This window comes from Eretmochelys imbricata, chromosome 11, assembly GCF_965152235.1.
Source record: "Eretmochelys imbricata isolate rEreImb1 chromosome 11, rEreImb1.hap1, whole genome shotgun sequence".
NCBI lineage: Eukaryota > Metazoa > Chordata > Testudines > Cheloniidae > Eretmochelys > Eretmochelys imbricata.
In genome coordinates, this window is record NC_135582.1 from 63,616,645 (window position 1) to 63,644,533 (window position 27,889).

Here is a 27,889-nt window from a genome sequence, read left to right on the forward strand (position 1 = left end):
GAAACACCTTCTACCATCTCCCACTGGCTAGGAGCCTGCATTCCACCCTTGCTCATGGACGACCTGACAACGTTAATACCTGCCTCTGTTTGACTGATGGCAATGTGGCTTCTTTGAGCTTGACAGCCTCAGCCACGAGGAAACTGCCACTGGTGAAGAATACTGCAGCAGGGGTCACTGAGAGCACATCACCGCTGGGCGCCACTTTCCTCAACACCACATTACATGGAAGATCTTTGCCCTTCTCAAAGTGTTAAATGGTCTGAGCTCAGAGTCTCTCAAAGATTGCTCCCTTTCCGGGCCTGGACTGACCTCACCAGCGCTGATCCTTGGGCGCAGCGGAATCAGGTGAGCTCTCTTCACACAGGAGATGGGGTTTTCTTGGGGGCTATCACGAAGGTCACAGTGTCTTCCAGCCCATCTGCACAGCCTGCTTCTTCAATCTGCCTTCCCTACCTCCCCAGCCACGCACATCTAGGGTCCGTCTACACAGCAGCTGGAGGTGTAATTCCCAGTCCATCTGGCACTTACAAATAGCAATGTGGCATGGCTGGTGACTTGGGCTGGCTGCCTCAGTCCAATCCCACTCAACCCCCTCAGCACATATACGGGTGGCCCTCCTGAGATGCTGCAGCCACACACTGAGATTTTTAGGCACTAGCTGGAGCAGAGCTAACCCCTGCCCAGGCACTGTGCAGACTTACCCTTTCATACCCACTATGCCCACAAGCTTACCTCCAGGCAGAGGAGGAATGGAGAGGAAACCATTATTGAATGATACTGGGCTCCATTCCTGGCTGGAAGCATCTCAGCTACCATGGTGGTATCAAAACCTGAGAAGAACAGAGTCGCTTGGTGCATGGGAGTTAGGAGCTATTTAAATGGTTGCAATGGGATTTACTCTCTATTTGCTGTGTAACTTCTTAATTTACGATGGTGGTGAATTCAGCAATAAAGCTCTTAGGGGCTGGGCGCACTTGTTTGTACAGCTCCCAGCACATAACAAAAGGGAGACATTAATCAGCATACTGAAAGAAGGCACTGGGCAAACCTCCACCAGGGCACTTTATTATTTGTAGCACAGTCGAGCCTAGCAGTCCCGGTGGAAGATCAGGACCCCCGTTGTGCTAGGTGTACACATAGTAAAAGAGAGTCGCCTACTCTGAAGAGCCTACAGTCTAAACAGACAAAGAGTGGGTGAAAGGAAGTATAATTGTCCCTGTTTTATAGATGGGAAACAGAAGCAGAAAGGGATGAAGTGACTTACCCAAGGTCCCAAGGGATGTCTGTGGCTGAGGTAGGCAAGGAACACAGATTTCCTGAGTTCGACCCAGCACCTGATACCAGACTATCTTTGCTTCCACTGCAGACTTTCCTTTGTAGCTCAGTTCCAGGCTGTGTCCTGAAACACTCGAGTTAGACTGACAGCCAGCTGTGTCAAACTGTGTGCTGGGTTTGGGGGGGTGTGAATTAAGAGGTGCCAGGCAGCCTGCCCTGGACACCAAAAGCCTCCAGTCAGGGAAGGACAGTTTGGGCAACAGCCATGCAAGATTCCCCACATTGCCCTGCCAAAGCGTCTGTAGGAACTGACCACCTTAGGGGAGGGGGCATGAGAAGAAAGTTTAATCCTTGGCCTCTCAGTGCAGAGGCTGCCAGTGAGACGGCTAATTAGGGCCCAGCGATGGTTTGTGAGATATGGATGTGTACTGTGTTACTAGAGAGCACCGTAACCCAAGCCCCTGAAGGATGGAAACTGGGAGCTCTAGTGATCATGTGTGCACTGCATGAATATGTACCCGGCTCTAACGGAATTCCTAAAGTCCTCTACGTGGGCTCAGAGTCATTCCGGCAGGAAGGGGCAGTCTCTTTGCTGCTGCTCCCACGTCTGGTTCGGAGTCTGGTTACAGACTTGTTTTCACTGGGAACTGATTAATACAACCACACCTATTTCATGGAGGCCATGAACCAGCCACCTGATAGTAAAGACGTGGTTTCTATGACACTGAGAAATGTCCATCAGAGACTCCGAAACTCAGAGGGCTGGACTCGGATCTCATTACACTGGGGTGAATCCAGAGTAACTCTATTAACTTCTGTGGAGTCACACTGCTATACCAGAGATCAGACACTGCTCATCATCCCTTGTATCCTAGGAGAATTTGAATCCCGGTCCCATGAGATGATAAAGGCTAGTGAACTAAACACTAACCCATACAGCTCTCCATTGTAGATTTCATTTATGAGCCATCACTGTGTAAAGGAGAAAAGAATAACATATAATCCTGTGTCTGTATTTACTTCTGATTTGGGTTGAGATGCCCTGTATTGTTCACTGCCTAAGAACGATTGTATGAGGTTAAAACCTTCTAAAATTATTTTAGATAGATAGGAAGACATGGCAGCTGCTCAATGCCGGTAAATAAACAAGGAGGTGTCTGATAAAACCTAAACGTGAGCATTGTTTGAGAGTTGAGCGGAATCCTAACAAGACGAACTGTGCAAGAATGTACATTGTAACAGCTTGATAAACCTTTTTATGCACTGCCATTGATCCAACAAAGGGCCAAATTCAGTAAAGGAAATAAAACAGAGTCTAACCCAGGATACCACTCGCCGAGGAGAGAGTTCAGGTTAAGATCAAACACTAAATTCAGGGACAGGGAGCGAATTCTGCAGAGACAGCAGGTCAGCTGCTGTGCTCACCTCAGAGCAACTCCATTCAAGTCAGGGGATCTCCACTGGTGTAAAGGAGATCAGCATCTAACCCAGGGGGAGAGGGAGGAGGGCATTAAGTTGTTCCCTAGTGCCTCCTGCTGGTTAACTGAATGGGCTCCAGAGGAGAGATGGTGCCCCTGCAGCTCCATCTATACTGCAATGAAAGCCCTGTAGCATGGCGCGGCTGGACCAGGCCAGCTGACTCGGGCTCACGAGGCTCAGGCTGCAGGGTTACAAATTGCAGTGTAGGCGTTTGGGCTCAGGCTGATGCCTGGGCTCTGAGACCCGCCCCCTTATGGCGTCAGGACCGGGAGACGCTCCCTAAAAGTGTGTGGGGCCACCGGCACCCAAACCCTGGCCCCGCCCCGCTACTCCCATGCCGCCCCTTCCCTCTGAGGCCCTGCCCCCCCCCACCCCCCCGGCTCGCTCCTCTCTGCCTCCTCCTCCCCGTCGCTCACCCTTATGGCTGGTAAAAAGTGTCTGGGCCATGCCCCCGGCCCCCTCCGTTCCAGCGCCCTTGCATGGGGTCTCAAAGGTCAGGCTCTGGCTCAAACGCAAACATCCACATTGCTATTTTTAGGCTTGCAGCCTGAGTCCTGTGAGCCTGAGCCAATTAACCTGGGCCCTGAGACCCCGTGGCGTGGGTTTTGCATTGCAGTGGAGATGTACATTGAAGCCCTGTCTACATTTGGCCGGGAACTGGCTTAGCCACACGCTGAGTTTGGAAACCCTGGAACAGAATGTAAACATGGTTTGGCCGCCCTCCCACCCTAGCTAATGGAAACAAGTTCAGACAAACTGCGTTTTAGAGCATCTCAGTGACCACAGACTGGGTATGGCCTCACTGCACTTCAACAGCCACGGCTGGCCTGTTTCATCTGACTTGGGCGCGGGGGCTAGGGGGCTGTTTAATTTCTGTGTAGCCATTCAGGCTCAGGCTGGAGCCAGGACTCTGGGACCCTCCCATAGACGGAGCCTCGCAAGCCTAAGTCAGCTGACACGGGTGAGCGGCAGGTGGTTAATTGCAGTGTAGATGTACCCATTGAGTCCTACTGTGAGTGAGAGTGGGCTGGGGAAGGGACATAGAACAGGGGAGATGGGTCATCTCAGGAGAGACTCTCAGGGCAAAACGAAGACAGCCAGCTTCCATGCTGAGCAAATGCATACAAAGCTCTAGAAAGAGCTGGGATTCGGTCTGTTTGGTTTTTAACCAAGTGGATCCCTTATAGCCGCTAAACTGATGGGACCAGTTTCGTGTTGCTGCCACCTCCGGCCTCAGCTGAATTCCGTAAAAGTCCCAACTTTCAATCTATGTATTTTACGAGGAAAGGAAAAAAGATCCCCTGGAAGCACGTTGTGCCGATTAAAAGCACAAGAATGTGCCCTGGTTAAAAGCGGCCGAGGCTTGGCCTCTGCGCGCAACTCCCCAGGCTGCAAAAAGGGACGGGGCGGCTCTAAAGGTACTTGAAACAAGCCAAACGTTGACTGCAAAACCGTACCCATATGTCGCGCCCCGGCTGCAAAATACCCTGTGTAATTGGCTACAAGCTTCAGAGAATAAAATCCAATTTACCTGTCAAAAAGAAGCGCTGAATGGCCCTCTACAGAATGTGGTGAGCACTGAAGTGCCGCCGACTCCCAGCCCTGTAGCTTTTCTCCCCCCGCCCCGATTTGTAAGGGGAGGGAGGGGGAAGAAGTAAAAGTTGGAACAATCCACTGAAAAGGCCGAGTGTTCTTTGCACAGTTAGCCCACTAATTACTATTAAACCCTAGTTCCTTTTTGTGTTCCAAGGGGTGGCTTCAATGCAACGCTGGCTCTTGGGCCTTTCATGAGGTTGGCCTAACCCTTGAATAGCCAATTCCCCTCCCCACTCTCTTTTTCTACACCGCTTGCTCCCCCCCCCACCGCTTCTTCTGCTTCTTCTCTTTTTTCCCTTTGCTTTTCTGATAGCATTTTCTGTCCATGTTGTGTAAGGCCCTAAATGAATCTTGACTGCCCCCACGGCCGACTGGAGAAGCACAAAAGCAGCCCATTCCACTGGCTACAGCGCCATTGTGTGCCCGAACAATGCACTAATTGGCGGTGACAATTGTACGGTTGGAGAGGAAGAGGAGGGGGGCAGGTGGGCTTTTCCAATCAGTGCGCCCCCTCAATAAAAAGAAGACGACAAGGCGGGGAAAGAGAGCGAGAGAAAAAGACATACACACAAGCTACGCCGCCGGCTCGTTTGCACTGAGCTGGCAGAAAATTAATAATGATACGAGTAAAAATAATGATTTTTAGTGTGTGTATGTGTGGGATAAAGGGAATGTCTCAATCTGCCAAGCAGTCTCAAGATCCCAGCAGCTGAAGAGCGTATGTGACTGGGGTGGGGGTGGGGGGCACCACTTAAATACTCATGGGAAAAGAACACAAACAAAACCCAGTGAGGCCTGGTGCCCTGGTGCTCTGCTGTGTTTAAAAAAGCCCTGAATGAACTGGACTTTCAAACTCTTCTTTCTGCCCAGGACCAATGGGAAACAAGAGGTGACCGAGTACGACAGTGCTCTACTGTGTACAGTGGGGAGGATGGGTGGCTGGTCTGTGGCGTGGCAACTCCTGGGCTAGTACAACCAGAGGGGACAAGTGTGAACACACCTGGGTGTCATCTTCAACTGCGATAAAGCCCAGGTGAATGAAATATGACATGACATGAAGGGTCATAGGCCAAGGGAGCTAGTGTGACTATTGGGTGAGCTCAGAGTCTCACATCACATATCTTGGGGAGTGACTCCGTTCATTCCAACAAAGTTGCTCTGGCACAAGATCCGCATCTGCTCTGGCATTTGCAGCAGAAGTTCTGTCCGGATGGGTGAGAGGCTGGTTCAAGATCAAAACCCAACACCTCCAAACTAAGCATCTGGAATAGGAGAGGAGCAACAATAATGGGGTAGGAGAAAGAACAAAAGGCTGATGGGCTTGGAGAGGAAGGACCATCTGGTGGTCCAGGCTCTGCCAGACACCGCCTGTGTGTCCTTGGGCAAGTGACGTGGGAGTAGAGGCTAAAAACCTCCTCACCCAGCGGCCCCCACTGAGAACCATCCTCATCAGCTCCGTCTCAGAACAAATCTAGTGTGTCCTCTGTACCTCAATTCCACATGGGTGAAACTGGGATGCCACCCTCTGCCTCACGGGCACGTTGGGATGAGACATTCATTCCGCTGTGTCAAGTGCCCCATAAATACCTACACAGAAGTGATTTTCTTGGAAGCCTAGGAGGTTTTGGAGAAGTATAGTCCAGGACCGGGCCACCAGACTGCAAGCACGGAGACAACCCCCCCAAAGTGGAAAGCTGCAAGACAGCTAGAGGATGGGACATTTCAGCTAAATGCTTTGCTGTAAACCTATCCTAGTTACCTGGACAAAGAAGCAAAACCTCTGACTAGTAACAACAGCCTGTGGGAGACCAGCAACTCTCGGAAGCAAGGTGAATAAGGGCTCCAATTCTGTCTTGAAGAAACGTTGGCATAGTCATATAAAGGGATGCGAAAGTGTCTAGTCGAGATGGACCCACACTGAGCTTGGATCCAAACTTCCCCCTAAATCACGGTGTTTGGACCTGGGGTTGTGGTTTGGCCCACTATAAAAGTTGGGTTCAGCTGTCAAGTCTGGCTCTGAACCCCAGGTTCTGGGGACAGTCATGCCCACAATGCTGTGCTTTAAATAAAAGCTGGTTCAGTACTGCCAGCCCAGGGGGCTGTGTGATGAGTTGTCCAGAAGAGCAACTGGAGTGTGGCTCCGACACTCTGCTACCGAACAGCGTGTGCTGTTTGCAGTGGTGGTGCCATAAATCTGGCCCACGACCAGTTGTGCTCTCATTGGCTTTTTCTTTGTAGCACTGTCTCAGCGAGGCTCTGCCTTGAAACCACAAATGCTAGAGACACAGTCAAGAATTCCACTCTGGCATTAGCTTGCTCTGTGCTGCCTATAGCCAAAGGGTGTTAGATACCCAACCCCTATTGAAATTTCAGGATATTTGGGTGTCTAATGCCCTTAGGCTCCTTTGAAAATCTAGGTTTACACTCTACATAGGCCTGGGGTCAGTGAGATGGAAGCACAAGAAAAGGTGGTGATCCCTAGTAGTTAGTACCCACAAAAACTGCATTGTGTGTGAGTTTAGGTTGCCCTTCACATAACATACAAGCAAGGAAATGAAACACTGGCCTCTAGCATGGCATACTTTTTCCTCCTCCACCCAGAGACACACACCTCATCACTGGAGCCACCACTGTCCCCCACAGACAGCGCTACACAACCGCTCCCCCATCCCATTTGACATGTTCCCCTTCCAGCACCCTCCACAGGTGGAGAGGAGCTGATCAAATCAGAACTGCTGATAACATGGTTAGTTACATGCTGTCAATGGAGCACACAAGCCATCTGGGCTTCCCTTCCCTTTGTAGGATCCCATCTAGCTCCTACTGAATTCTCTGGAAAGAGTCATGTTGATTTCAGCGGGAGTTGGATAAGGGCCTTATTTAGGGAGCCTCTTTTGTCTGTCCCTTTGCCCTGACTCCTTCACAGAAGTGCTTTATGGCCCCGGAGCAGCACTTGACATAAACCTGTAGGTCCGGTTAACAATGTCACTACTGTGTACGTCTATTACACCCTCCTTATTTTACCCGGTGCCATCTCGGGTTAACTCGCTACCAAACTCACGTGCCCCCGGCTTCATCTTTACCGGGAATCTGCCACACTTGTCAACTGCTACCGTTTGTATTTCTCAACCCCTCACTTCAATGCCGTGGGTCCAGTTCGGGTCTCTCTCATAGTGGTGCCACTTCCACTGATGTCAGTCGGATCTGTCCCTGTTTGTGGGCCCAACCTTGCGGCCACTGAAACCATGCCCAGGGTAAGGTGCTATTCCCGGGTGCTGAATCTGGCCCCCGCTCAGCATGTTTAAAGCCAAGGTTTGTCCACAGCTGTGCATGCCCAGCAGAGATTGATTTCAACAGCAGGCGCACGCGTGTGCCTCAGGGCTGAATGTTAGCCTCAGGGCTCAGGGCTTGAAGGGCAAGGTTCTGTGCCCACTGGACTCCGGGACAAAAATTCAGCACAAGGCATTACTCCCCGTGAAGAGCGTGGCAGAACCAGACATTGGATTTTCAGTGCACTTTGGCTTAGCAGTTGCACATTATGTACCTGCCTATGGCATTAGTCACAGACCAGTGAGGTTAGTTTGTAAACAAATGTGCTTAAATACAAGGACACCTTGGTTTCAGTTGTTACATACGTAGGCTCGATGTCTGCCCGCTGCTGTCTTACTTGGGCCAAGTGACTACACGTCCTTACTCAGGCATTGTATTTACACCTTGCTTACATTGTTAATATGGTTCTTGCTATCGACTTGCTACGACATTGTACGTAGTGAGTAACCCTGAGTTCTCTAGTGAATGGAAAGTGCAACTCTTGAAACAAGCCCTTACCTTATTTCTCTTTCCAGATGAACCCACTAACCTCATTTTTAGTGTCTGAGCAATTCATCTGCAGAAATTCAAGAGTCTTTTACTATAGGCAATGAAACAGCTCTTCAGCATACTCACCACCCCAATGCCAAGGTTTTTATTTGTCTGTGCTTCAAATGGCTGGAATTTACTCCTAGTCACTGTGAAGACCTTGTCTGGTTTGACTTGTGACACCCGATTAGCTGATGTGCTTTTCAGCTCTTTGCCTTGATGGTAACACAAGACCCTCCTGACTAGCCTGGTGTCTGAAATGCTATTTTGGCTGCTGTTTAATTAAACAGGAGCCCTTTTAAAAGACAAACCATAACTGTGTACGCAAAGCCCCAGGAATCCTTTTCCTTTCCAGAGACGATTGGCATACTGGTTCATGCAGCAGTTCTCAGCCCCCCCCCATCATTGGTCATTTTGCTAATGGGATTGCAAGTCTCAGAGCTAGATGGCTTAGGGGGCTGGAACGCTCTACTTCCCCCAAGGGGTGAAAAGCTAACTCTCGTTGCTTCATTTACACCTGTAATTTCACACCAGTGCATTTCTCTCCAGAGTTTTATGTTTAGGGCCTTACTAAATTCACGGTTCATTTTGGTCAATTTCACGGCCATAGGATTTTAAAAATAATAAATGTCATGATTCCAGCTATTTAAATCTGAAATTTCGCGGGGTCATAATTGTAGGGGTCCTGACCCAAAAAGGAGGGGAGGTGGGGGTGGGCACAAAGTTATTGTAGGGGGGGTTTGCAGTATTGCTACCCTCACTTCAGCCGCTCTCCGGCCACCCAGCTCTGAAGGCAGCAGCGCAGAACTCAGAGTGGCGTGGTCTGGTCTTGCCACCCTTACTTCTGCGCTGCTGCTGGCGGGGTGCTGCCTTCAGAGCTGGGCGCACAACCAACAGCTGCTGCTCTCCGGCCGCCAGCTCTGAAGGCAGCACAGAAGTAAAGGGCAGCAATACCGCGACCCCCCCCTAAAATAATCTTTTGGGTCAGGACCCCCAATTTGAGAAACGCTGATCTCCCCTGTGAAATCTGTATAGTAGAGGGTAAAAGCGCACACAAGACCAGATTTCACAGGGGGAGATCAGATTTCATGGTCCGTGATGCATTTTTCATGGCTGTGAATTTGGCAGTGCCCTATTTATGTTGTACTGTTTATGCCAAGCGAGCAGGGAAGCTGACGAGGGAGGTAAAATGTTAGTTCCCTAGAGCTGGGGTCTGGCTCTGGATGGGGCACAAGCCATACGTTACTTTTATTTTAGAAAGGTTCCCATAGACTCATTGAACCTGGCCCTTGCTGTGGCCACGTACAGCTGGTAGAAAGGTTACATTCTAATTCCGCTATGTGGACTGCCTGTTAAAAAATGAGTAATTGAAAGATTATTAAAGTTCATAGACTCCAAGGCCAGAAGGGACCATTGTGACCATCTATCTAGTCCGACTTCCTTGGTAACACAGGGAAGTCGGGCACAACCAATTCACATTTTAGGTGGAAGCTTTCAATTCCGATATGAAAAGACTACTAGAGAAGAAGGGCCCAATTCTCCACTGCCCTGAGCCTTGGGAAGTCATTTACACCGGTGTGTTCTCGTTTGGTAGCCTGCGACACCCGCTTCGCACTGGTCGCAAATGACTATCACAAGGTGCCGAAGCAGACTTGGAGCACAGTGCTGGGATCATTTCTCCTACGCAACCCAATGGCGAATCATTCGGCCCTAGGCACAGAAAGGGTGAATTTTGAATGAGGAAAAGTGTTTCTGGGTAGATTAGTATGCTCAGGTGACGTGAGTGGTTATAAGGTGATTCCTCCACTGTGGCTTGTGAGCAAGGGGCTGGGACTACAAAGAATCTTGAGTTGGTCCAGCTGACTCTGCTGTAGAGCAAATAGGGCGTGAACAGGCAAAAATGACCTGAACATCTGGTTTCTCCCAGCGTATTGGACTTCAGAGATATAGCGACGGGGTGCTCTGCCTGTGATGGTGCTCCCAGAGGGGCCTCTAGCAATGGGTGTGCCCTCAGGATGAGGGATATAAATGAACCCACCAGGAGGAAAACAATGTAGAAGGGTGGCTGGGGCAGGGGTTTATTCAGCCTTATTCCCCGCGAGGTCCTCTCTGATTTATGGCCCACATCACCCTCACTGACAGCACACTGGGAGGGGAGAGGTACACTGCCCCTAGCTTGCTGATCTCAACTAGCACTCAGCACCTGGTTCCTGTGGGGCCCAGAGAGCTCACCGGATCCCAACAGGGCATTTCTACATCCTTCCATGCCTGGGCTGAAGAAGGTAAAGCTCAGCCCCACTGAGCAGTTAACAGAGCGGGTTAATATAAGTAGCAGTTAAGTACATTCTCACTCCATCTGCAAGGAAAACAAGGGCCTTCAAGGTAAGATTTTATTGCAGTAGTTATACTTTACTGCAAGGAGGCAGTTCCAAAGTGTTTACTATGCACCATAGGTTGGGAGGGGCAGGAAAAATCACAGCTATGAGGTTATTGACCCAAACTGAAATCAAGGTCCCTCGTGCCTCCTACCCGAAATGGCCCCTGGCAGCGGATGGAATATATTTTTGGGCAACTTAGTTAATTTAAAAAGAACGAGGAGGACTTGTGGCACCTTAGAGACTAACAAATTTATCTGAGCATAAGCTTTCGTGAGCTACAGCTCACTTCATTTAAACGCTCATAAAATGAAAAGGCGCACGATGGAAAAAGCTGCTTCCCAACCATCAGCCCTCTGCTTCCCACTGATGCCTAGAGATGAGCCAAAACTTCCTGCTGTGTCTAATCCTATTGACAGAAAAGGCGAGATGGAGGGAAGAAGATGTAGAAACACAACTCACTCACCTTGTAAGGCAAATAAGGAGGTAAGAGGAGGTCTTATCAGGAACATGGTTACACCGTGTGGCTCCTTTGGTTTCAGTCAAACATTAACTCGTTGCTCTTTATCACAGCTGGTTTCATCAGGGGGATGAAGTCCAAAGGCACCTGAGGAGTAGAGGATTTACACTCCTGATTGAATTTTTTTTTAGGGTTGGGTGGGAAGGGGTGGGGGAGGAATCACTCTGGTCTAAGACGTGACAACACAAGAGTCACCCGTAGACATTTAGAGGCACTTCCCTTCTTGTCCATTTTCTCATCATCTTTTTCTTCCTGTATTTTAAATAGTGGATTTAGTGCTGGCAAGAAGCTTTGGCTTCCCATCCCTGGGGCACGGATGCACAGACCTGATAGAGCAGAGACAGTGGCACTAAAAACTTCCCCACAAGGTTAACTTGCCTTAACCGTGACCTGGAGGGACCACATTAGAGGTGACAGGGTAGTTGAATATCCATTAAATTCCCGGCCTCGCTACTGAGCCTAAGGATGCTCAAGCACCTAAGTCCCATGACATCATAATGGGATTTAAGTGCTCCGGGCTTCCACCTTGTTTGTTTCAAATCCCCACACCTCTCCAAGGCTGATCTAGTTTATTAACCTTTGCCCTCATAGATTTTTAAACATTATATTTACAGAAATGAACCCAAGTGCACTTCAGCATAACACAGCAAATTAAAACATTGTCATCGGCCACAAAGCCAGGGACGGGGCATTTTTATGTATGTTGTCTTTTAAAATTTGAGAAATGCTTAGTCATCATATTCTTGCTGATGCAGAACAGTGGAGGCAATTCCAGGGGTGCCTCCTGGCCAGAGACAGCTCATTGTACTCTGTGATGCACACCAATGCGATCATTACCTTTGTTTTCACTTATGACCTAAATCAAGATCTGAACCCAGGTCTCCAAAGATGAAAGATCAGTGCGCTACCAAGTTCTGACAAACCCTTGGACTGAAGTATCCTGCCACCCCTTTCCAAAATCTTGCTCTTTGTTTCTCCATGAGGCCTGCTCTCCCACAGGAAAAGACTACAGAAGTAAGGAACAGGTGAGGACGGGCTCTGATCATGACACCAGCTGACTCAGTGGTGAACACTATTTCCCCTTGCCTATACTGACTACTCAATCACTGTCAGCTAAGACTTCTTGGCAACGGTCTTTGAACATGGAAACATTCTGTCAGGCAGACAAGCCAGAGGTGGCTGCATTTCAGTAGTGGGTGACATGGTCTTTCTACTTCACGGTGGTAGTGAGAGATTTATGGCCTGGTTTTCAAAGTTGCTGAGCAGCCACCGCTCTCATTAATTGCAAAAGGAGTGGTAGGTGCTCATCACCTCAGAAAATCCAGTCATTAATCGTTTGTAAAGTGCTTTGAGATCCTCAGATGGGAGGGACTAAAGCTCAAAGCCCAGTGAAATTCATTGACTTCGATAAGCTTTAGGCCAAGTCTACACTTAAAATTTAGATTGACATAGCTACGTCATTCTGGAGTGTGAAAAATCCACACCCCTCAGTGATGCAGCTATAGCAACCTAACCTCCAGTATAGATGTGGCTAGGGTTGATGGAAGAATGCTTCTGTCGCCCTGGCTACCATCGTGAAGGGAGGTGGTGTTCCTACAGCGATGGAAAACACACTTCCTTTGGCATAGACTGCATCTAAACTATGGGGTTATGCCAGCATAGAGACGGTGCCATAGCTATGCTGGTATAGTCTCTGTATTGTAGACATGGCATTGGATCCAACCCAAGAAGAGAAAAATATTATTATTAGCTAGAATCTAGAGGACTTTCCCCAGTGGGCTAGGGTTTGAAGGTAGATTAGCTTTAAGGCCTGAACAATCACCCAATCGCCCTATTCATGCCGCAGTGTTTCAATAAAAGAAAAAAATGGTGCCAAGGAGACTTTTTTTTAATACCATTTATTTAGATTTAGCTTTATACACAAGGGACTGGTGCTCTGAAATTATGTCACAAATAACCCTCACCTAGGTACACTGTCAACATATAATTCAATTCACTGAGCTTAAATGGTAACATTAACTTTGTTGATCATAAATTAAGGATATTGACTCAACAGTTGCAGATAATTAAAAAAAATCCTTGTCAAAAGTAAAAAAACACAAAAGGTTAGCAGCTAGACTAACGATGACTAGACAACAATGACTGTCCATGAACAAGGCCGCCTAAACCTAGGCGAGGTTTAGGTTAGCAGCTAGACCATGATGACTGTCCATGAACAAGGCCGTACAAACTCAAGGGACATCACCATCGATAAAATCCACGGTTCTTAAGTACTGTGGGTAAATTTGGAGATCATGGAGGGAGTGGGTTCAGGCTAATGCAAACTGTAGGAGCCTCCCCACACTGGCTTTTCTTAGATCTTGTCTACCCAAGAAAGTTGCCTTGGTTTAACTTTAATTGGTTTTGAAACTGATTTAGTTTAACTGGTGCAGAGCCCTGTGTAAATGCTCTCAATTCTTTTCATAAGTTTCTTATTTTGGCTTTGTGTAAGAAGGTAAAGGATTGACTTAAGCAAATTTGGCATAAGCCAGATTTAAACTGCTTTGAGTATCTGCACAGCCTTTTGCACCAACGTCACTAGAATCGGTCTGAAATCATACCTTTTGTTAAACCAGCGTAAACCTGCAGTTAGATAAGACCTGAAGCTAAACTGAATCAAGCCACCACCCTAAGACAGTGGTTTTCAAACTGCAGGTCGCAACCCAGTACTGGTCTCGGAATGGAAGGCACTGGGTCGTGGCGGCTCTGGTCAGCACTGCCGACCTGACCGTTCAAAGTCCCGTCGGCAGTGCTGCCTGGCTAAGGCGGGCTAGTTCCTACCTGTTCTGACACTGCTGACCAGGAGCTGCCCAAGGTAAGCCCACGCCCCAATCCCCTGCCCCAGCCCTGAGCCCCCCCCAAAACCTGGACCCCCTTCCTTTACCCCAAGCCCCTCATCCCCAGTCCCACCCCAGAACCTGCACCACCAGCCCAGAGCCCTGACCCCCTCCTGCACCCCAATCCCCTGCCTCAGCCCAGAGCCCCCTCCCACACCTTGAACCCCTCATTCCTGTCCGCACCCCGCAGCCCTCACCCCAACCCTCTGCCCCAGTCCTGAGCCCCTCCCACACCCCAAACCCCTCATCCCCAGCTCCGTTGGGTCGCAGACATCAACAATTTTCTTCAACTGGGTCTCCAGAAAAAAAGTTTGAAAACCACTGCCCTAATACACATTGGTTCCGGCCAGCGATGACTCTGGCTTTCTTGTCCTGGGTTTCTCTTGAGATTCCTGATTGGGCCAGAATGTTTGGTGGCTCTGTGATGTGGGTGACTGCCCTTCCCTAGGGACTGAGGGGAGACCAGCACTTTAAGTCAATATGTGATCTTAGGATGTGACAGCCCCTCTGCTCAACTACAGGGACAAGAATGCCATTTTTAAATGGGATTCCTGCTAGTGGTTTAGATAATGGGCTTAAAAGGACACACCAGGTGGCCAGGCTTTTCCCCAGGCTGGCGCACACAGTGGTAGGGCTTACTGCTTATTTGCCGGACTTAAGCAGTTTAACTGCCTTTCTAGGATAATGTCAATCAATCAGCATAGACGGGCTGTCATGTGTGACGTGTCAGCTGGTCTTGGGCTAGCCCATGGTTCCAGAAAGACCGGCTGGCACAATGTTAAACATGACTTGTCCCGGTCTACACTACAAAGAGGTGTTGGTCAACATGACTCCTCAAGCTCATGTTCTAACACCACCTAATTGCCTCATGAAGAGAAGCCTGCTAATGGAATTCTCCTGATCACAGGTAATAAACAATGAGTTACCTCCCCGAACAAAACATCCCCATCCAAAGTGCAGGCAGTTACGAAACCTCATTGTTACAGTTCTTGGTAAAGTGGATGCCGAAGTGAGCCAGGGTTGACAGCTCCAATCCAAAGTGTTTTTTAATTGTGACAGCGCATTTCTGACAGAGATCCTTCACTTTTGGAAATTAAGGCACCAAGTTAAGCAGAAGTGAAAGGTTTACATAGAGCTTGGTGTATGCAGAGCTGGTATATCCTGTCTGTGAGGATCCTGCGGGGGTGGGATGGGGCGCAAGGGAAGGTTAACAGGAGATTTAGTTGAGATCTACAAATTAATCAAATAGCAGCTTCCATCAGGAACCATGACACAGGAACAAAGACCCTAATATACAGTACTGTAAGGCACTCCTACTGGGGAGGGAGAATCGAAAGGCAAATTATGAAGACGGAACCACCAGACTCCACTGGTTCAATAGCTATACAATAAGCTACGAAGCTGGAAGTCTGGCTGGAGAGCTCAGGAAGACAAAGAGAGAGACAAAGAGAGAGAGAGAGAGAGCGAGAGCGCTTTCAGCAGGGCAGCAGAGCACAAGAGCTAAGATTGTAATGATTAGTCTATTAAATCCCTTCTATAGGTACCAACAGTCAGCTGCAATCTGGACATGACCTTCCCAAAGACAGGTTTTGTTCCATAGGGAGAAAGCAAACAAAAAGCTCTCAGGTTCCCCATTTAATTTTAACGAGGGTTCCCATTACAATACATTAGAATGTATACAGCTACTGATATTAAATATTAAGAGAAAGACTTGCCACCAGCAGCTCTCTCGGTCTCCACTCCTGAAGTGGTAATCAGGGCCGGGGTTCTCGCCAAAAGAGCCTTAGCTCAAATAGTTCAGAAGCCAACCCAATTGCGAGCTTCTAGCATCCAAGAAATGAGACTGGACCGGTATGTGCCAGTCTGGACACTGTGTCACGTGATGGAGAAATCAACTCTCATCAGCCGAGACTGACAAAAAGCAGGAAGGGCACAGACGCGTGTAAGAGAAAAAAAACTTTGCAGATCGGGCCCAAAGATCTCCCCGCAACAATTGGTGAAACCCATCCACTGGGAAATCCCTTGTTTCTCACATGTGAGAACAGCACGAAAAACTTAAGGTCACAGGAGCAAAACTGTTAACAGACACCAGTGAAAACCAAACCTGATGCTTGGACAAATGCACTTTGCACAGCAGAAATTAGGATGCCCACTGATTCAAGTGCACCCACTCAAGACCAGCAAGATTTGGGAAATTTCATTCAAGTGGTTGACAACATAAAAAAACTGCAGCTTTCATTTTCTAGCTATGTCTTTACTCCATAAGGCGGGGGGAGAGAATTGCATACATTTTTTTTTCAAACTCTACAAGTTTAAAAATAGTCTCAGGCTAACTAAACTAAGATTCAAAGTATTCTAAGTAGTCATAAGGATCAGGCTATAATCTAGCTGTTTCATTAAAGCACGCTAGATCTACGGTGACTATTAGTTCTGTACAAGCTTATAACAGTGGTAATTGCATGGATCATCATGAGCATCTTCTATAACCCTCCCCCCTGCAGCAGAGAGAGTGTTTCCCTTGTGTTGCAGACAAGTCAGGGCATTTTACTTCTGATTCACAATGAAAAGTTTCCGCACAAATTTTGCAAGCACAAATATAGGAGTTACACTCCAGGGAGAAAGGGATTTTCTTTTCAGGGAACGATCCCATGTCCTTTTCCAGTTGGTGGTCTATGCCAACCAAGGAGCAGGTGACAGTTCCAGCTGTGTGTAAGATGTCTAAGGAGCCAGGCAGAATGGGCAACGAATTGTTCTCCTGGATCAATGGCCAATAGCTATGTTGCTACAGCAGAGACTACAGAGAAACCCCCCTTCTCTCCAAAACAAAGACATCCCTGGATTGGGAGATTTTGTTGGAAATCATTCATCATCACAGATTGCTTCCTGTGTAGACAAGGGGTTGTTGCAGAAAATCGGCCCCTTTTCAGTGGATGCCAGCGTATACTTAGTAGAGGAACAGTTTTGTTTTTTTACTAATAGAATTTTAAAGTTATGCTTTTGCCTTGTGGTGCTGAAAGTTAATACGGACCCAATTCTACTCCTCCCGTAGTCAGGACTGGATGCTTCAATTGTGCTTCATCAGTGAGTCTGCTGGAAGGACACAACCTCTGATGCACTTTGCTGGGCATGCTGACATAGAACTGGGTTTAACTCCTTATGGAGAAACGAGCAAGACTTCCCCAGAGAAGAAAGCTTCTTCCACACTACGAGAAGTCAAGTCTATCATTCCCCTGGTGCGAATGTGGCTCCATTCCAGGAACTGGCTCCCTTCTAACACTGCTGTACGACAGCACTTCACATAAACCTTTGGTATTGGCAGCAGCTCTTACTCAATGTGATGTGCGAGTGTAGTTTGCTGTCGGGGTGATGGCAGCCGCTCCAGATCTGCTCTTTACATCAGACTTGCTATTCCATTTTGCTGTACATCTTGAAGTTAAGAGGCCAAGTTCTGCTCTCAGTAATACTCTTGTCAATCCAGAATAAGTCCAATGGGACTATGCCAGAATTTGGCCCAAAATATCCAGCAAAGCACTGGCACATTTCGGATGTTGCACATGTCAAATAAGTTAACATATGAAGTCTGAAAAGCGACTCTGCTCTCATACAGGGTGTGCCAATGCACTCGAATGCCTGGCAGCAAAACATCACTGTAAATGATCATGTGTTCTAATGGGTTATGCTCTGGAAACAGCAACTGGCATTTTTTGCGTGACCTGCCCTTAGGTCTGAAATTAATTCAAAATTGCACCAGCCACATCAGGTTCACTTCCGGGCTGGTGGCTTTGTCCCATGACTGGTCTAATGGACACACGCAGAAAACACGCTGGGGGGCCGGATTGTTTGTGTAGCCATTTCCTGTTTGTGTGACTGTAATTCCAGAATATCTCCCCAAGTGTTTGCATTTGTGCGTGAGCATGAAATGATGGAGCAGGGAATTCTTCTCGGAGGAGCCAGGCAGGACTCCCCCGGAGCACGCTCTAGGAATCATATTGGAAAGCAAAGCATTTCATGTATAGTCCATTGAGCTGGGAGGAGGGGTCATGCAGTGGGAAGGATGCGTGGCTCATTTTCAGAGAGCAAGTACACTAAACAAGGGAATCTCTATGCTTCCCTTGGCCAAACCCAATTCACTACGCGGTCGGGCAACCAGACAGCATTATCTTCATTAAAATGAAAACCAACCAAAAGCTATGGAAGCATAGTTACCCCCCAACACACCCCACCAATCCTAAGCTTTTCCAAATGAACACGTATATGGATAATAGATGTTTATTCATTTGACAAAGCTCAGGTTCAGCTATTTCCCCACCCTCCAAAGGTTGGGAAACAGAAACACCGGTGTTTGAATAGACGAGAGGATACATTTTTAGCCTGCCAACCACTTCCTATAAGTATTATACCCCCTTCTCTTTTATTTATACCATTCCAGCGATTAATGCAAAGTTCTGATGATAAGGGCTCTGGTTGCTCCCTTAAATACAACAGCTACCATACGAGGTTTCTAGGCCAGGCACAGAGACCACTCTAGCTATAGGGACGCTTGGCAGCTGCCCAGGGCAGCAGATTTCAGGGCAGCTTCCCCTCTGTCATAAGTTCAGTGGCGCTGTGATCCCGTGGGCCAGGTTGCAATGCCACTCGCTCATATTTGGCCCTGCCATCCCTCCATCATGATGGAGGTGCAGCTGAGTCAAACCTGAGTGGCAGGGAGGAGGGAAGCTCACTGGCTAGGCGATTATCTAAGAAGCATAGGTTGGTGGCCTGCCATTTAGCAAACCTGCTAGAGAGGAGCGATAAATAAATACACATGCACACAAAAAGTCTGTAAACTTTTCTCCTGACACTGTACTTGCTTTCTATAAATATACACATGAGTACATATGTATGTAATACACATACTGCTGTAGAGATCGGAGAAAAACTTAAGATACTTAATGGATTCAAGTGAAGACGATCTCAAAGACTCACTGGGGTGAAAGACATTGTCAGTGGTGAAACATACACGTTTTCCCAGTCAAATCGATCACACATTCTCTTTGCACAGAAGACATGACTTACTGTGTTTCATGTTTCCCCATATTCCAGGTATGTGGGGCAGAATACACTTCCGAGAATTGCCCTTTCCCTTGGTAAGTTCCTACTGAAGTACCAAAGTCCCCCTGGACCTGCATAATGCTGCCAGGGGCCAGTGCAGCACACAAAATGCACAAGAAGGGTACAGGAAAAAGATTAAATATGTTTCATGATTAGGGAAATTTTGCGTGTGCACACACACACACACATTATACACACACACACATATATATATTAAAGGCAGAAGAGATCTTTTCCTGTAGCTCCAGCAGATTCAGGTAAGGGAAGCATGTTTATCACTCCTATGGATAAAGCACTGCTCATTAATATAAGGTGATCTAAAAAACGAAATGATCTGGTGGTTTAAAATGGCTATGAATGTGAATGGAACACGGATTTGAACTAACATCCCATGAACAGAGGCCCACGTAGACAGCAGCAGCAGGCAGAAGGTGATGCTCCAATAACAGGGCAAGAATGGTATTGCCACCCTAGCCAAAAACAGCAATCAGTCCTCTGTTGATCTTATAGTATTCTGCTGGGATGGCTATAAATATAGACACACCCCTAAAGGAATTCTCCTTGTTCTTACGCTTGAAAACATCCTGAATAAAATCTGACATGAAAAGCTCTTTTTCCTTTGGGTGGAGGGAAAAAAAAAGCCCAAAGCCATTAGAAAAATGATCCATGCATCTGCATCAGATGAAACAGGTGGGCATGATACCATTGCTACTTTCTCAGTCCCTGAAAAACACTTCACCAGGGCCTCAGCCAAGATTAATAAAAATAATAGACTTAAATAAGCAACTGATTCACTGTTTCTGACTGAACAACAACAAAAATAACAGCGATGTGGTTGTGGCAGGAAATCTTTTCTGCCTTGAGGAAAATCTTCTCCTGAGGTGGAAAACAAAAGGTTGATAATTAATGAGCTTGACTGAAAACATTTCAAGCAAGCCACATTTTTCATGAGATCTAGTGGTTCAACTTCACCGCAAAATGCAATTTGGCTGTTGACATTCTAAAGCCATCCAGGTTTCATGGCTCTTTTGGCCAGTGCTAAGCGATAATCAGGATAAGGTCAGGCAAAGTCTTTGCAATCAGGTCGCTGCCTGAATAGCTAAGAAGCTGCTTGAATTGGTGACTGTAGAAGAGGATCTCTTCCTGTCAGCCAGTGCCTAAGAGAAGTCATGTGTTCTGGTAGGACAGCTCGAACATGGTGCAAGACTCTTCCAGGCTCTCGTCCATATTCAGTCTCCTCCAGAAGGACTTCTGCTTCTTCTGCAGCTCTTTGCGCACACACCTGGGACACGGGACAGACTTCACTTTGCACTCAGAGTGGAAGACAGCGCCACAGCTCTCACACCTGCAAACACCAATTAGTTCTGTTAATGAAAGACACATGATGACCAATCGCATGCAACTGATTAGAACAGGAGATGTGGACAGCAAACGCTTGCTGGGAAAGTTCTGGTAGCTTAGGCCTTTCCTCACATCTAAGTCTTGCAGATTTTTTTTCTGCTTCACATCCCTAAGACTCAACCTTTCCTATCCACCCACATAGCTCAGACTCTTGTCCAGGCTCTCATCATCTCATGTCTCAAACACAGCAACCTCCTGGTCTCTGGCCTTGACAAATGCAATCTTTTCCCACTCAGGGCCATTCATGGTTATTTTCCTAGCCCATTGTTTTGACCACATCACCTCTCTCTTTACATTCTTTCACTCGCTCCCTCTTCATCATATCAAACACAAGCTACTTGTATACATTTTCAAGGCCCTTCCTGACCTCTCTCTCATTCAGTAGGGAAAGGTCAACTCCTGGTTCCGATTGGCCCTTTACACCAGCTTCCATTGTTCACTTGTCCAACAAGCACCTTTGTGCTTTCTCCCATGCTGCCCTGCATGCTTGGGAGGAGCTCCCCGTAAACATCTGCTTCTCCTTCAGTTTCCTGCTCACGGCTCTCCTTTGTAGTGGTGCCTACACACAACTTGACAATAGTTAGGCTGTGGTGTGCTGAGAGCACAGCCTGTCATGCTGACCAATATGGTCTCATTGTTTCCTTGTGCTCCCCCGTCTGTCTGTATCCACCTGTTGTCTCTTGTCTAATGCTGAGATTACAGGCTCTTTCGGGCAGGCCTGTCTTTCTGTTCTGTGTCTGTCCAGCAAAAGAGAGTCTTGGTCCATGACTAGAGCTATGATAATACAAATAAATAATAATGAAAAAATGAATAAATAATAATAATAATAATAGGAAGCAAAAGTACACAGTACACACGGGTCAAGATTCTCAGCTGCTGTAAAAAACGGATGCAGATCTATTGAAATCAAAGAACCCATCTATATCTGCTGAAGATCTGCCCTAGGATTTCTGCTCCGTTAATATTAATTATTACCATGATGAGTGTTCATCTTGTTAAGTGTCAACGCCAAGGCTCATTAGGGAATAGGTATATTTATCTGTTATAGAGAGATTGTGTTCTCCCATTGCTCTTTTATAAAATGCAAGTTTTCTGCTTTAGTTTGCATGCTCAAAGTGATTGTCTCCACTTCTACTAATGCATATTTCAGATCTTGGAACAATGGAATTATGACATTTTCTCACTGGAATTCCACTGCAGTGGCCAGCTGTTCTGCGAAGAATAAAACTGCTGTCCACTTCTACCACAGAAGAAAACTAAGATATTCAACCAAGTACAAAGGGAACACAGAAAGTTATTGGGTGTTATTCTTCAGCCTGCGTTATGCAGCAGCTCAGACTACAGGATTGTAATGGTCCCTTCTGGTCTCACCCTCCATTACAACAGTGTTTTTCTCTTTTTAAATTTAGAAGACTCCATCGTTCCAGCAAAATGAGTGGTCTGTTATTTAACCATTCAGAGACAATGACATCAACACACTAATTCTGAATTAGGTACTGCTGTGCAGTATGTTAATGTAAGAGCCGTGTAACATTACAATAATTATGGAGAGCTAAGCAATTTTAAATTCTCATCTTTTCAGTGCAAATAGCCAGCTGTAGGGACGAACACGTCATGGGCTTGGTAGCTGCAGCTTTGTAGCCAAATAATACAAAAGGGATTAAGGGATAAATAATTTTAGATGAAGTGGGTGTATTAAATAATGAAGACAAGAACACAATATGAGTCCTTAAGGAAATTCATTTTTTAAATGTAGAGGTGTGGTCAGTTTTCATGATTTCACCACAAATCTTGTGATATCTGGTGTTTTCTTTAATCCCCAGCTGCTGGAGGCAGGTGATTGTGTGGGAGTCTCAGGTTTCATGTGAAAAGGAGCAAGTTTCTAATCCCCAAGATTGTGGAGAAAAGCTTGAAAATGGGAAGCGAGTGGTACCCTAATGGCTGAGAAACCAGGAGGCAAATAAGAAAAAACCATACATTTATTTAAAAACAAGCCAATCAGATGGTTTTTAGAGCCAGCTCATGATTTCTGAATAATGGGGTTGGCACCACTGGGGGAAGTCCAGGCACAAATAGCCATTTCCTCCTGTGCCTCAGCTCCTGACTGCACTTTAAACTTTAAAGCTTTGTCCAACTTTCACCTGCCACATGGCTGGGAAGAGGACCAGGGAAGACTTACAGGGGCACATCCTCATCTGGTGTAAATTGTCAGTTTCACTTATGTCAATGGAGCTACAACAATTTACACCAGATGAGGATGTGCCCCACGCTCCCGCTAAGGATGATGTTACCTTGCCCCAAGATCCGCCTCTCCTACTCTCTGAGAGAGAGAGAATTACAACCCGTATCCAACAAAGCACTTAAGCTTGATGTCCCATTGACTTCAGTGGGAGTTCTCACATGCTTCAAGTTAAGCATGTGCTTTTGCTGGATAGGGTCATGTACACATGCAAGCACACACACTTATATTACACATCTGCACAGATACAAATGAATGAGAGAGAGAGAGAAAACAGCCACGCCCTTTAAAACTTTAAATAACTCCAAACTGACACTAATGGTGATTTTATCAAGCTAATTCTCCCTGGTTAGTCAGTGATTTACAATTCTCTGGAAGTTGCTAGAGGCTAATGATTGATGATGAGTGTAATTTTGTCTTCATTCAGTGCCACTCCCTTCCCCCTCTTGATAATTCTCCCCAGCACTCGGGGAAGTGACAAAACTTATCAGGCACTGCTGTTGAAATGGATGCCTGCCGGATTACAGAGAAGCCGACCGCACCTGCTCTTGCTATCCAAAGGTCATTAACGGAGGGGGGGGGGAAAAAAAGGATTACAGATTTCAAAATTAAAACAAATTCATTTGTCAAATGCTTCGTAACTCAGCAATATGCTCAGATGAGGATCATTTGTGAAATTAACAAACAGCTCTCAGTTCCCCCAAAAACAGGGTGGAAAGAAATTTCTTGTTACTCTGATTTATTATTTGGACTGCGGCAACCCCAGACCAGGGCCCCACTGTGTTAGTATGGCACAACCACGATCTAGAAAGATGGTCCCTGGCCCGAAGAGCTCACTGCACTTATTTGGGAGCGTGAGCGGCAGTCACACAATCCACGTCCAGGACTATTGGTCTTCTCTTTGATCCCTAAGGACCCCAAAGTCCTTCACAAATTGCTCTGTTTGCTCCCCCAATGATGCCAACCTTGAGAGCCCATTTCTCAGCTTCTCTCACAAATGCACCTGTGCTTTCTGCCCCAACAGCAGGCTGAGCAAACAACACTGTACTCAGAAGAACTCTTATTTAGTGCAGGCAAACATGGCTGCCCACGGCCATGCCGGCTCCATGCAGGAGCAGGGCTAGAGGATGCTTCTGTTAGCCTCCAATGCATATGCCAATTTAGCACTGCCACAGAAACTCTTGGGGCTGGGGCTGATGCTGAGTTCGCACTGCAGTGATGTAAAAGAGTTACTCCACCGAAAGCGAGTGAGTTCCCTAGGGCAAAACAGCTGAGAGATCAGAATTGGGCCCACTGTACCTTAGAATACAAAAGATGATTTGGGGGGGGCAGGGGGGGATAGCTCAGTGGTTTGAGCATTGGCCTGCTAAACCCAGGGTTGTGAGTTCAATCCTTGAGGGGGCCATTTAGGGATCTGGGGCAAAAATTGGTCCTGCTTTGAGCAGGGGGTTGGACTAGATGACCTCCTGAGGTCCCTTCCAACCCTGAGATTCTATGATTCTATGATTTTCAGCAGCCCAGAGTACCAAGCCATATATACAAATGAAAGTAACCTACCAATATCAACTGACTGACCACACTTCAGCTCACTAGGAAAGATGTTCCAGCCATGACAGAAAAGTCATTCCCTGTGGGAATACTTCAGGCACATTGCTTCTTCCTTCATACTGAAATCTAATTTACCAGCATACATCAAAAACATGAATGGCTGCTGGGCTTAAAACTCCCAGCCAAGTGATTCCTCTTGACAATGTTTTTGTGAGACCATCTCCTGGCATACAGAATTTGGAGAACGTACGGGCACGGATTTGTCAATAGATACACATTTGTATTTAACAATTAGAACATCTTTCTACCTTCTCGAAGTCCATGAGGCAGAGACCTAAGACCAGGAATCATTAATAAAGTGCTTGTGGGTTGTTTCCCATAATTGGTTAATGTAATTTTGGGTTTGCAGGTGCTCCTGATCACACTTGGCCCAGAGCACACTACTAAACGTGGCAGCCTGTATCCCGAGAGATTCGCAATGCTCTGAAACATCAGCCCTGCCTTACACACCGCGCATTGACACCACAGCCAATTCTGTACTAATTTCTAAGCTGTACTGTTCACTGTTAAAGGCAAATCGATGATTGAGGCGTTGTCTAGTGCAAGGAACCGTTGCAGCCGTATTTATTGTCTCTTTCTAGCTGTGATACTACAAATATCCGTGATTCCCATGGTGTGGGAGCTTTCACATAATGTTAAAATTCAGGAAAATATAGCAGCCAGTGAAATGGCTCAGCGACCTGCATAAGCAAGTACCCCACAACTTGAACACCATCTAGTAACTGACGGGGACAGCAGCTCAACAGTGAACCAAGAGTGAGCCGTGAACTTGAACTGAACTCTGAAAGTCAAACCTAACTTATACATATCAGAAGCTACCAACTGTAACATCTCAGCAATTAAACTTTCAAATACAGCTCACATCCTGGCTACAACATAACCTCAAATTTGGATTAATGAAACAAAATTTCCCTCTTCCCTCTCCCTGTACGCCCCTCCACCCCAACTCCCATCTCGCCAGCATACAGATATGACTGGAATCTGGATCCGCTGCAGCTGTATTTTCTAAGGGCAACACGCAGCACCTGTGTTAGAAGAGAGGGCGTTTCTCATACGCATCTGAAACAACACCCCCTTTACAAACCACCCTCAATTATATATATATATGCTCCTCTCCTCAGATGCTTTTGTAGTGCCTTGGACAAATACAACAGGCCTTGTTGGGATCCACAAAAAGTAAACAACAAGAGAGACGTGTTGCTTTGAAGACGACAGAATAGAAGAACAAAATCAGACTTCTATGCAAGCCATTCTGGGTACATGCCTAAGAGTCAGAGACTCAGTGAGTCTCTCTCCCTGGGGGTCAATTTTTCTGCTCGTGGTCAGTCAGTTACTTTATATTCCTGGGGGATTTGGGCTCAACTCTCATCCTAAGGGATCTTCTGCAATGTTGGAGCCTTGAGCAGTCCCTTCATACACCCTTGGAGAACCGCATCACGGCTACCCCTCCCTTCTCGCAGAAGAGTGCATGTGACTTCGCAGACTACGCTGCTCTTTATGCAACCCACTGAGGTCGATGCTGACTGCCAAGGAACAAAAACACTCCCTCTTCCCCGGGCGTAGCATGCACTGCCTGCTTCTGCAGTGGGGCAAGAGAACAGCACCAGAAATCAAATTCAGGTCTCCCTCGGGGTCATAAATATCAATACATCAGGCCTGCCCTGATTTTTTCTCAGTTCTTGCTGGGCAAATATTAAAAGGGTTTCAGGAATAACATGCTGCCCTTTGCATCTTTAGATGAACTGATGTTCCCTGGAACAAAATTCCAATAACTTAGTCCTGAAAGAACTGCTACGGTGATCATGTGACCGAACAAAATGCAAGGAAGTCATTACAGGGCTGTTAGCTCAGTCTCACTGTGTGCAAGCATTACAGCGCATAGATGCCTGCATCTTGAAATCAGATCCACACAGGTGGACAGAGCCAACCGACCTCAAGGCAGCTCCTTGCAGGTGTTAGGTCAACCCGCACAAGTCTGATTGCAAGAATCTGGGCCTGTAACAGGGATTTGCAAAGATGCTGGCCAATGCTATAAATGCTTGGCTATTCCTTACTAATCATGGCACTACCCTATTACAAGTGGTACACAGAACTTCTATCCTTTCTTACACAGAAGTCCATGGAGGGGGACTATATATTCTCCCACCATTACGTAACATTTACTTGGTGCGGTGAAATGTTCTGATGGTATTTGCTGCAATGGCCAGAGACACAAAATAATTGATTTAAATGTAACATGGCTCCTTTGGTTCCTAACGCAATGTTTGTAACATTGGTGGAGTTTACAGTCATAAGGTAATTTTAGCATAATTTTTGTTACTGAATTTTCATTGGTTGTGACGTGCTCTAACATTTTGCCTTATCTCAACATCATAATACGCACAGATGTTTTTTAACAGGCATCATTTTCACTTGGACACCATCATGTGATCTTTATGTATTAGCACTGATGCCATCCTGTCAGTCAAGTTAGTACCAGCAGGGGTTGTGTTTTGATCTGTCTTCACCTTGTGACAGATGGGTGCCTGAGTTTTGACTCCATGCTATGGCTATCAGTAAATGCAATCACCATCATTTGGTGGTGGGCATCAGAGGGTACAACATAGACTAGTCAAAATCGTCTCATTTTGCTGATGGTGCCAACAATTTGAATCAGCAGAATCTACACAATGAACATTAAAAATAGCTTGGTAAACCTTGCTGCAAGGTTCTTCGTCAAAAAGAGAATGCCGTCCATCAATCTAAGGCTGTTCAATTACTCTCCAATTTCCTTGGTGTTCCTACTCTTCCCAATCCAGGTTTCCAAAAGTCTTTGCCAGCCTGGAAGTGACTTTTGTTGACATAAGCCTACACTTTCTCCATACCCACAACTGAGGTCAGATTTTCATGCGTGTTCAACTCCCAACATGCCAAGGAAGCTCTTTTGAAAATCTCTTCACTTGCTTGGGTGCCCCGATGGGACTGAGCACTTCTGAAAATTTGGCCTACGGTGTCTTTGGGGAGATTTTCAAAGGCACAAATGGCAGCGAAGCACCTAACTCTCAGTGACCCCACCTGAGTACACCCCTACCTGACCCTCTGGCTACGTACACGGGTGGCTAGCTCATGCCGCTGTGGACACGCTGCTATTTTTAGGCACAAAGCTTGAGCAGTTCTAGTGCAGGTACATCTACAGAAGCTGGGAATCACACCTCCCATCTCAAATGTAGATGTGCCCATAGCCTCTCAACTCTCCTTTTCAAATCTGAACATTATGGCTGTTTCTAGATGCATATTTCAAGATTCTCACATATGCCTGTTCTACTGTTTTTGTTTTCCAGTGCTCCTATTTCCATAGAGACAAAGCATGTTTTGCAGTCCACAAAAGACCATCTGCAACAGTTTGCCGCACTTGGTTGTCTGTTCCTTAACCTTACTCGTTGTCACAGGTGATCCATACTTAAGATATTATTTCTGAATCCTGATTCCTTTCATGGTTGAAGGCCGTAAGTCCCTGCATCTTTTGTGAGAGTTCTGGATACTACTGACAATAAGCTTATGAGTCTGTAGTTATTCAGGCCTTTCATGT

At 46.8% G+C, this 27,889-nt stretch overlaps 1 protein-coding gene across 3 annotated transcripts in view; it reads right to left on the reverse strand.

Annotated features, from left to right (window-relative positions):
* PLEKHM3 (pleckstrin homology domain containing M3) overlaps positions 1–27,889 on the reverse strand; it is a 152,889-nt gene that overhangs the window by 9,641 nt on the left and 115,359 nt on the right. For 2 of the 3 annotated variants that reach the window (XM_077829984.1, XM_077829985.1), the window contains one exon: positions 14,234–20,418. In XM_077829984.1, the coding sequence (XP_077686110.1) occupies positions 20,241–20,418 (178 nt within the window). In that variant the 3' untranslated portion in view covers positions 14,234–20,240. Of the gene's footprint in view, positions 1–11,052; positions 11,194–14,233; positions 20,419–27,889 lie in introns of those variants that run through there. The other variant, XR_013347492.1, reaches the window with a different exon arrangement.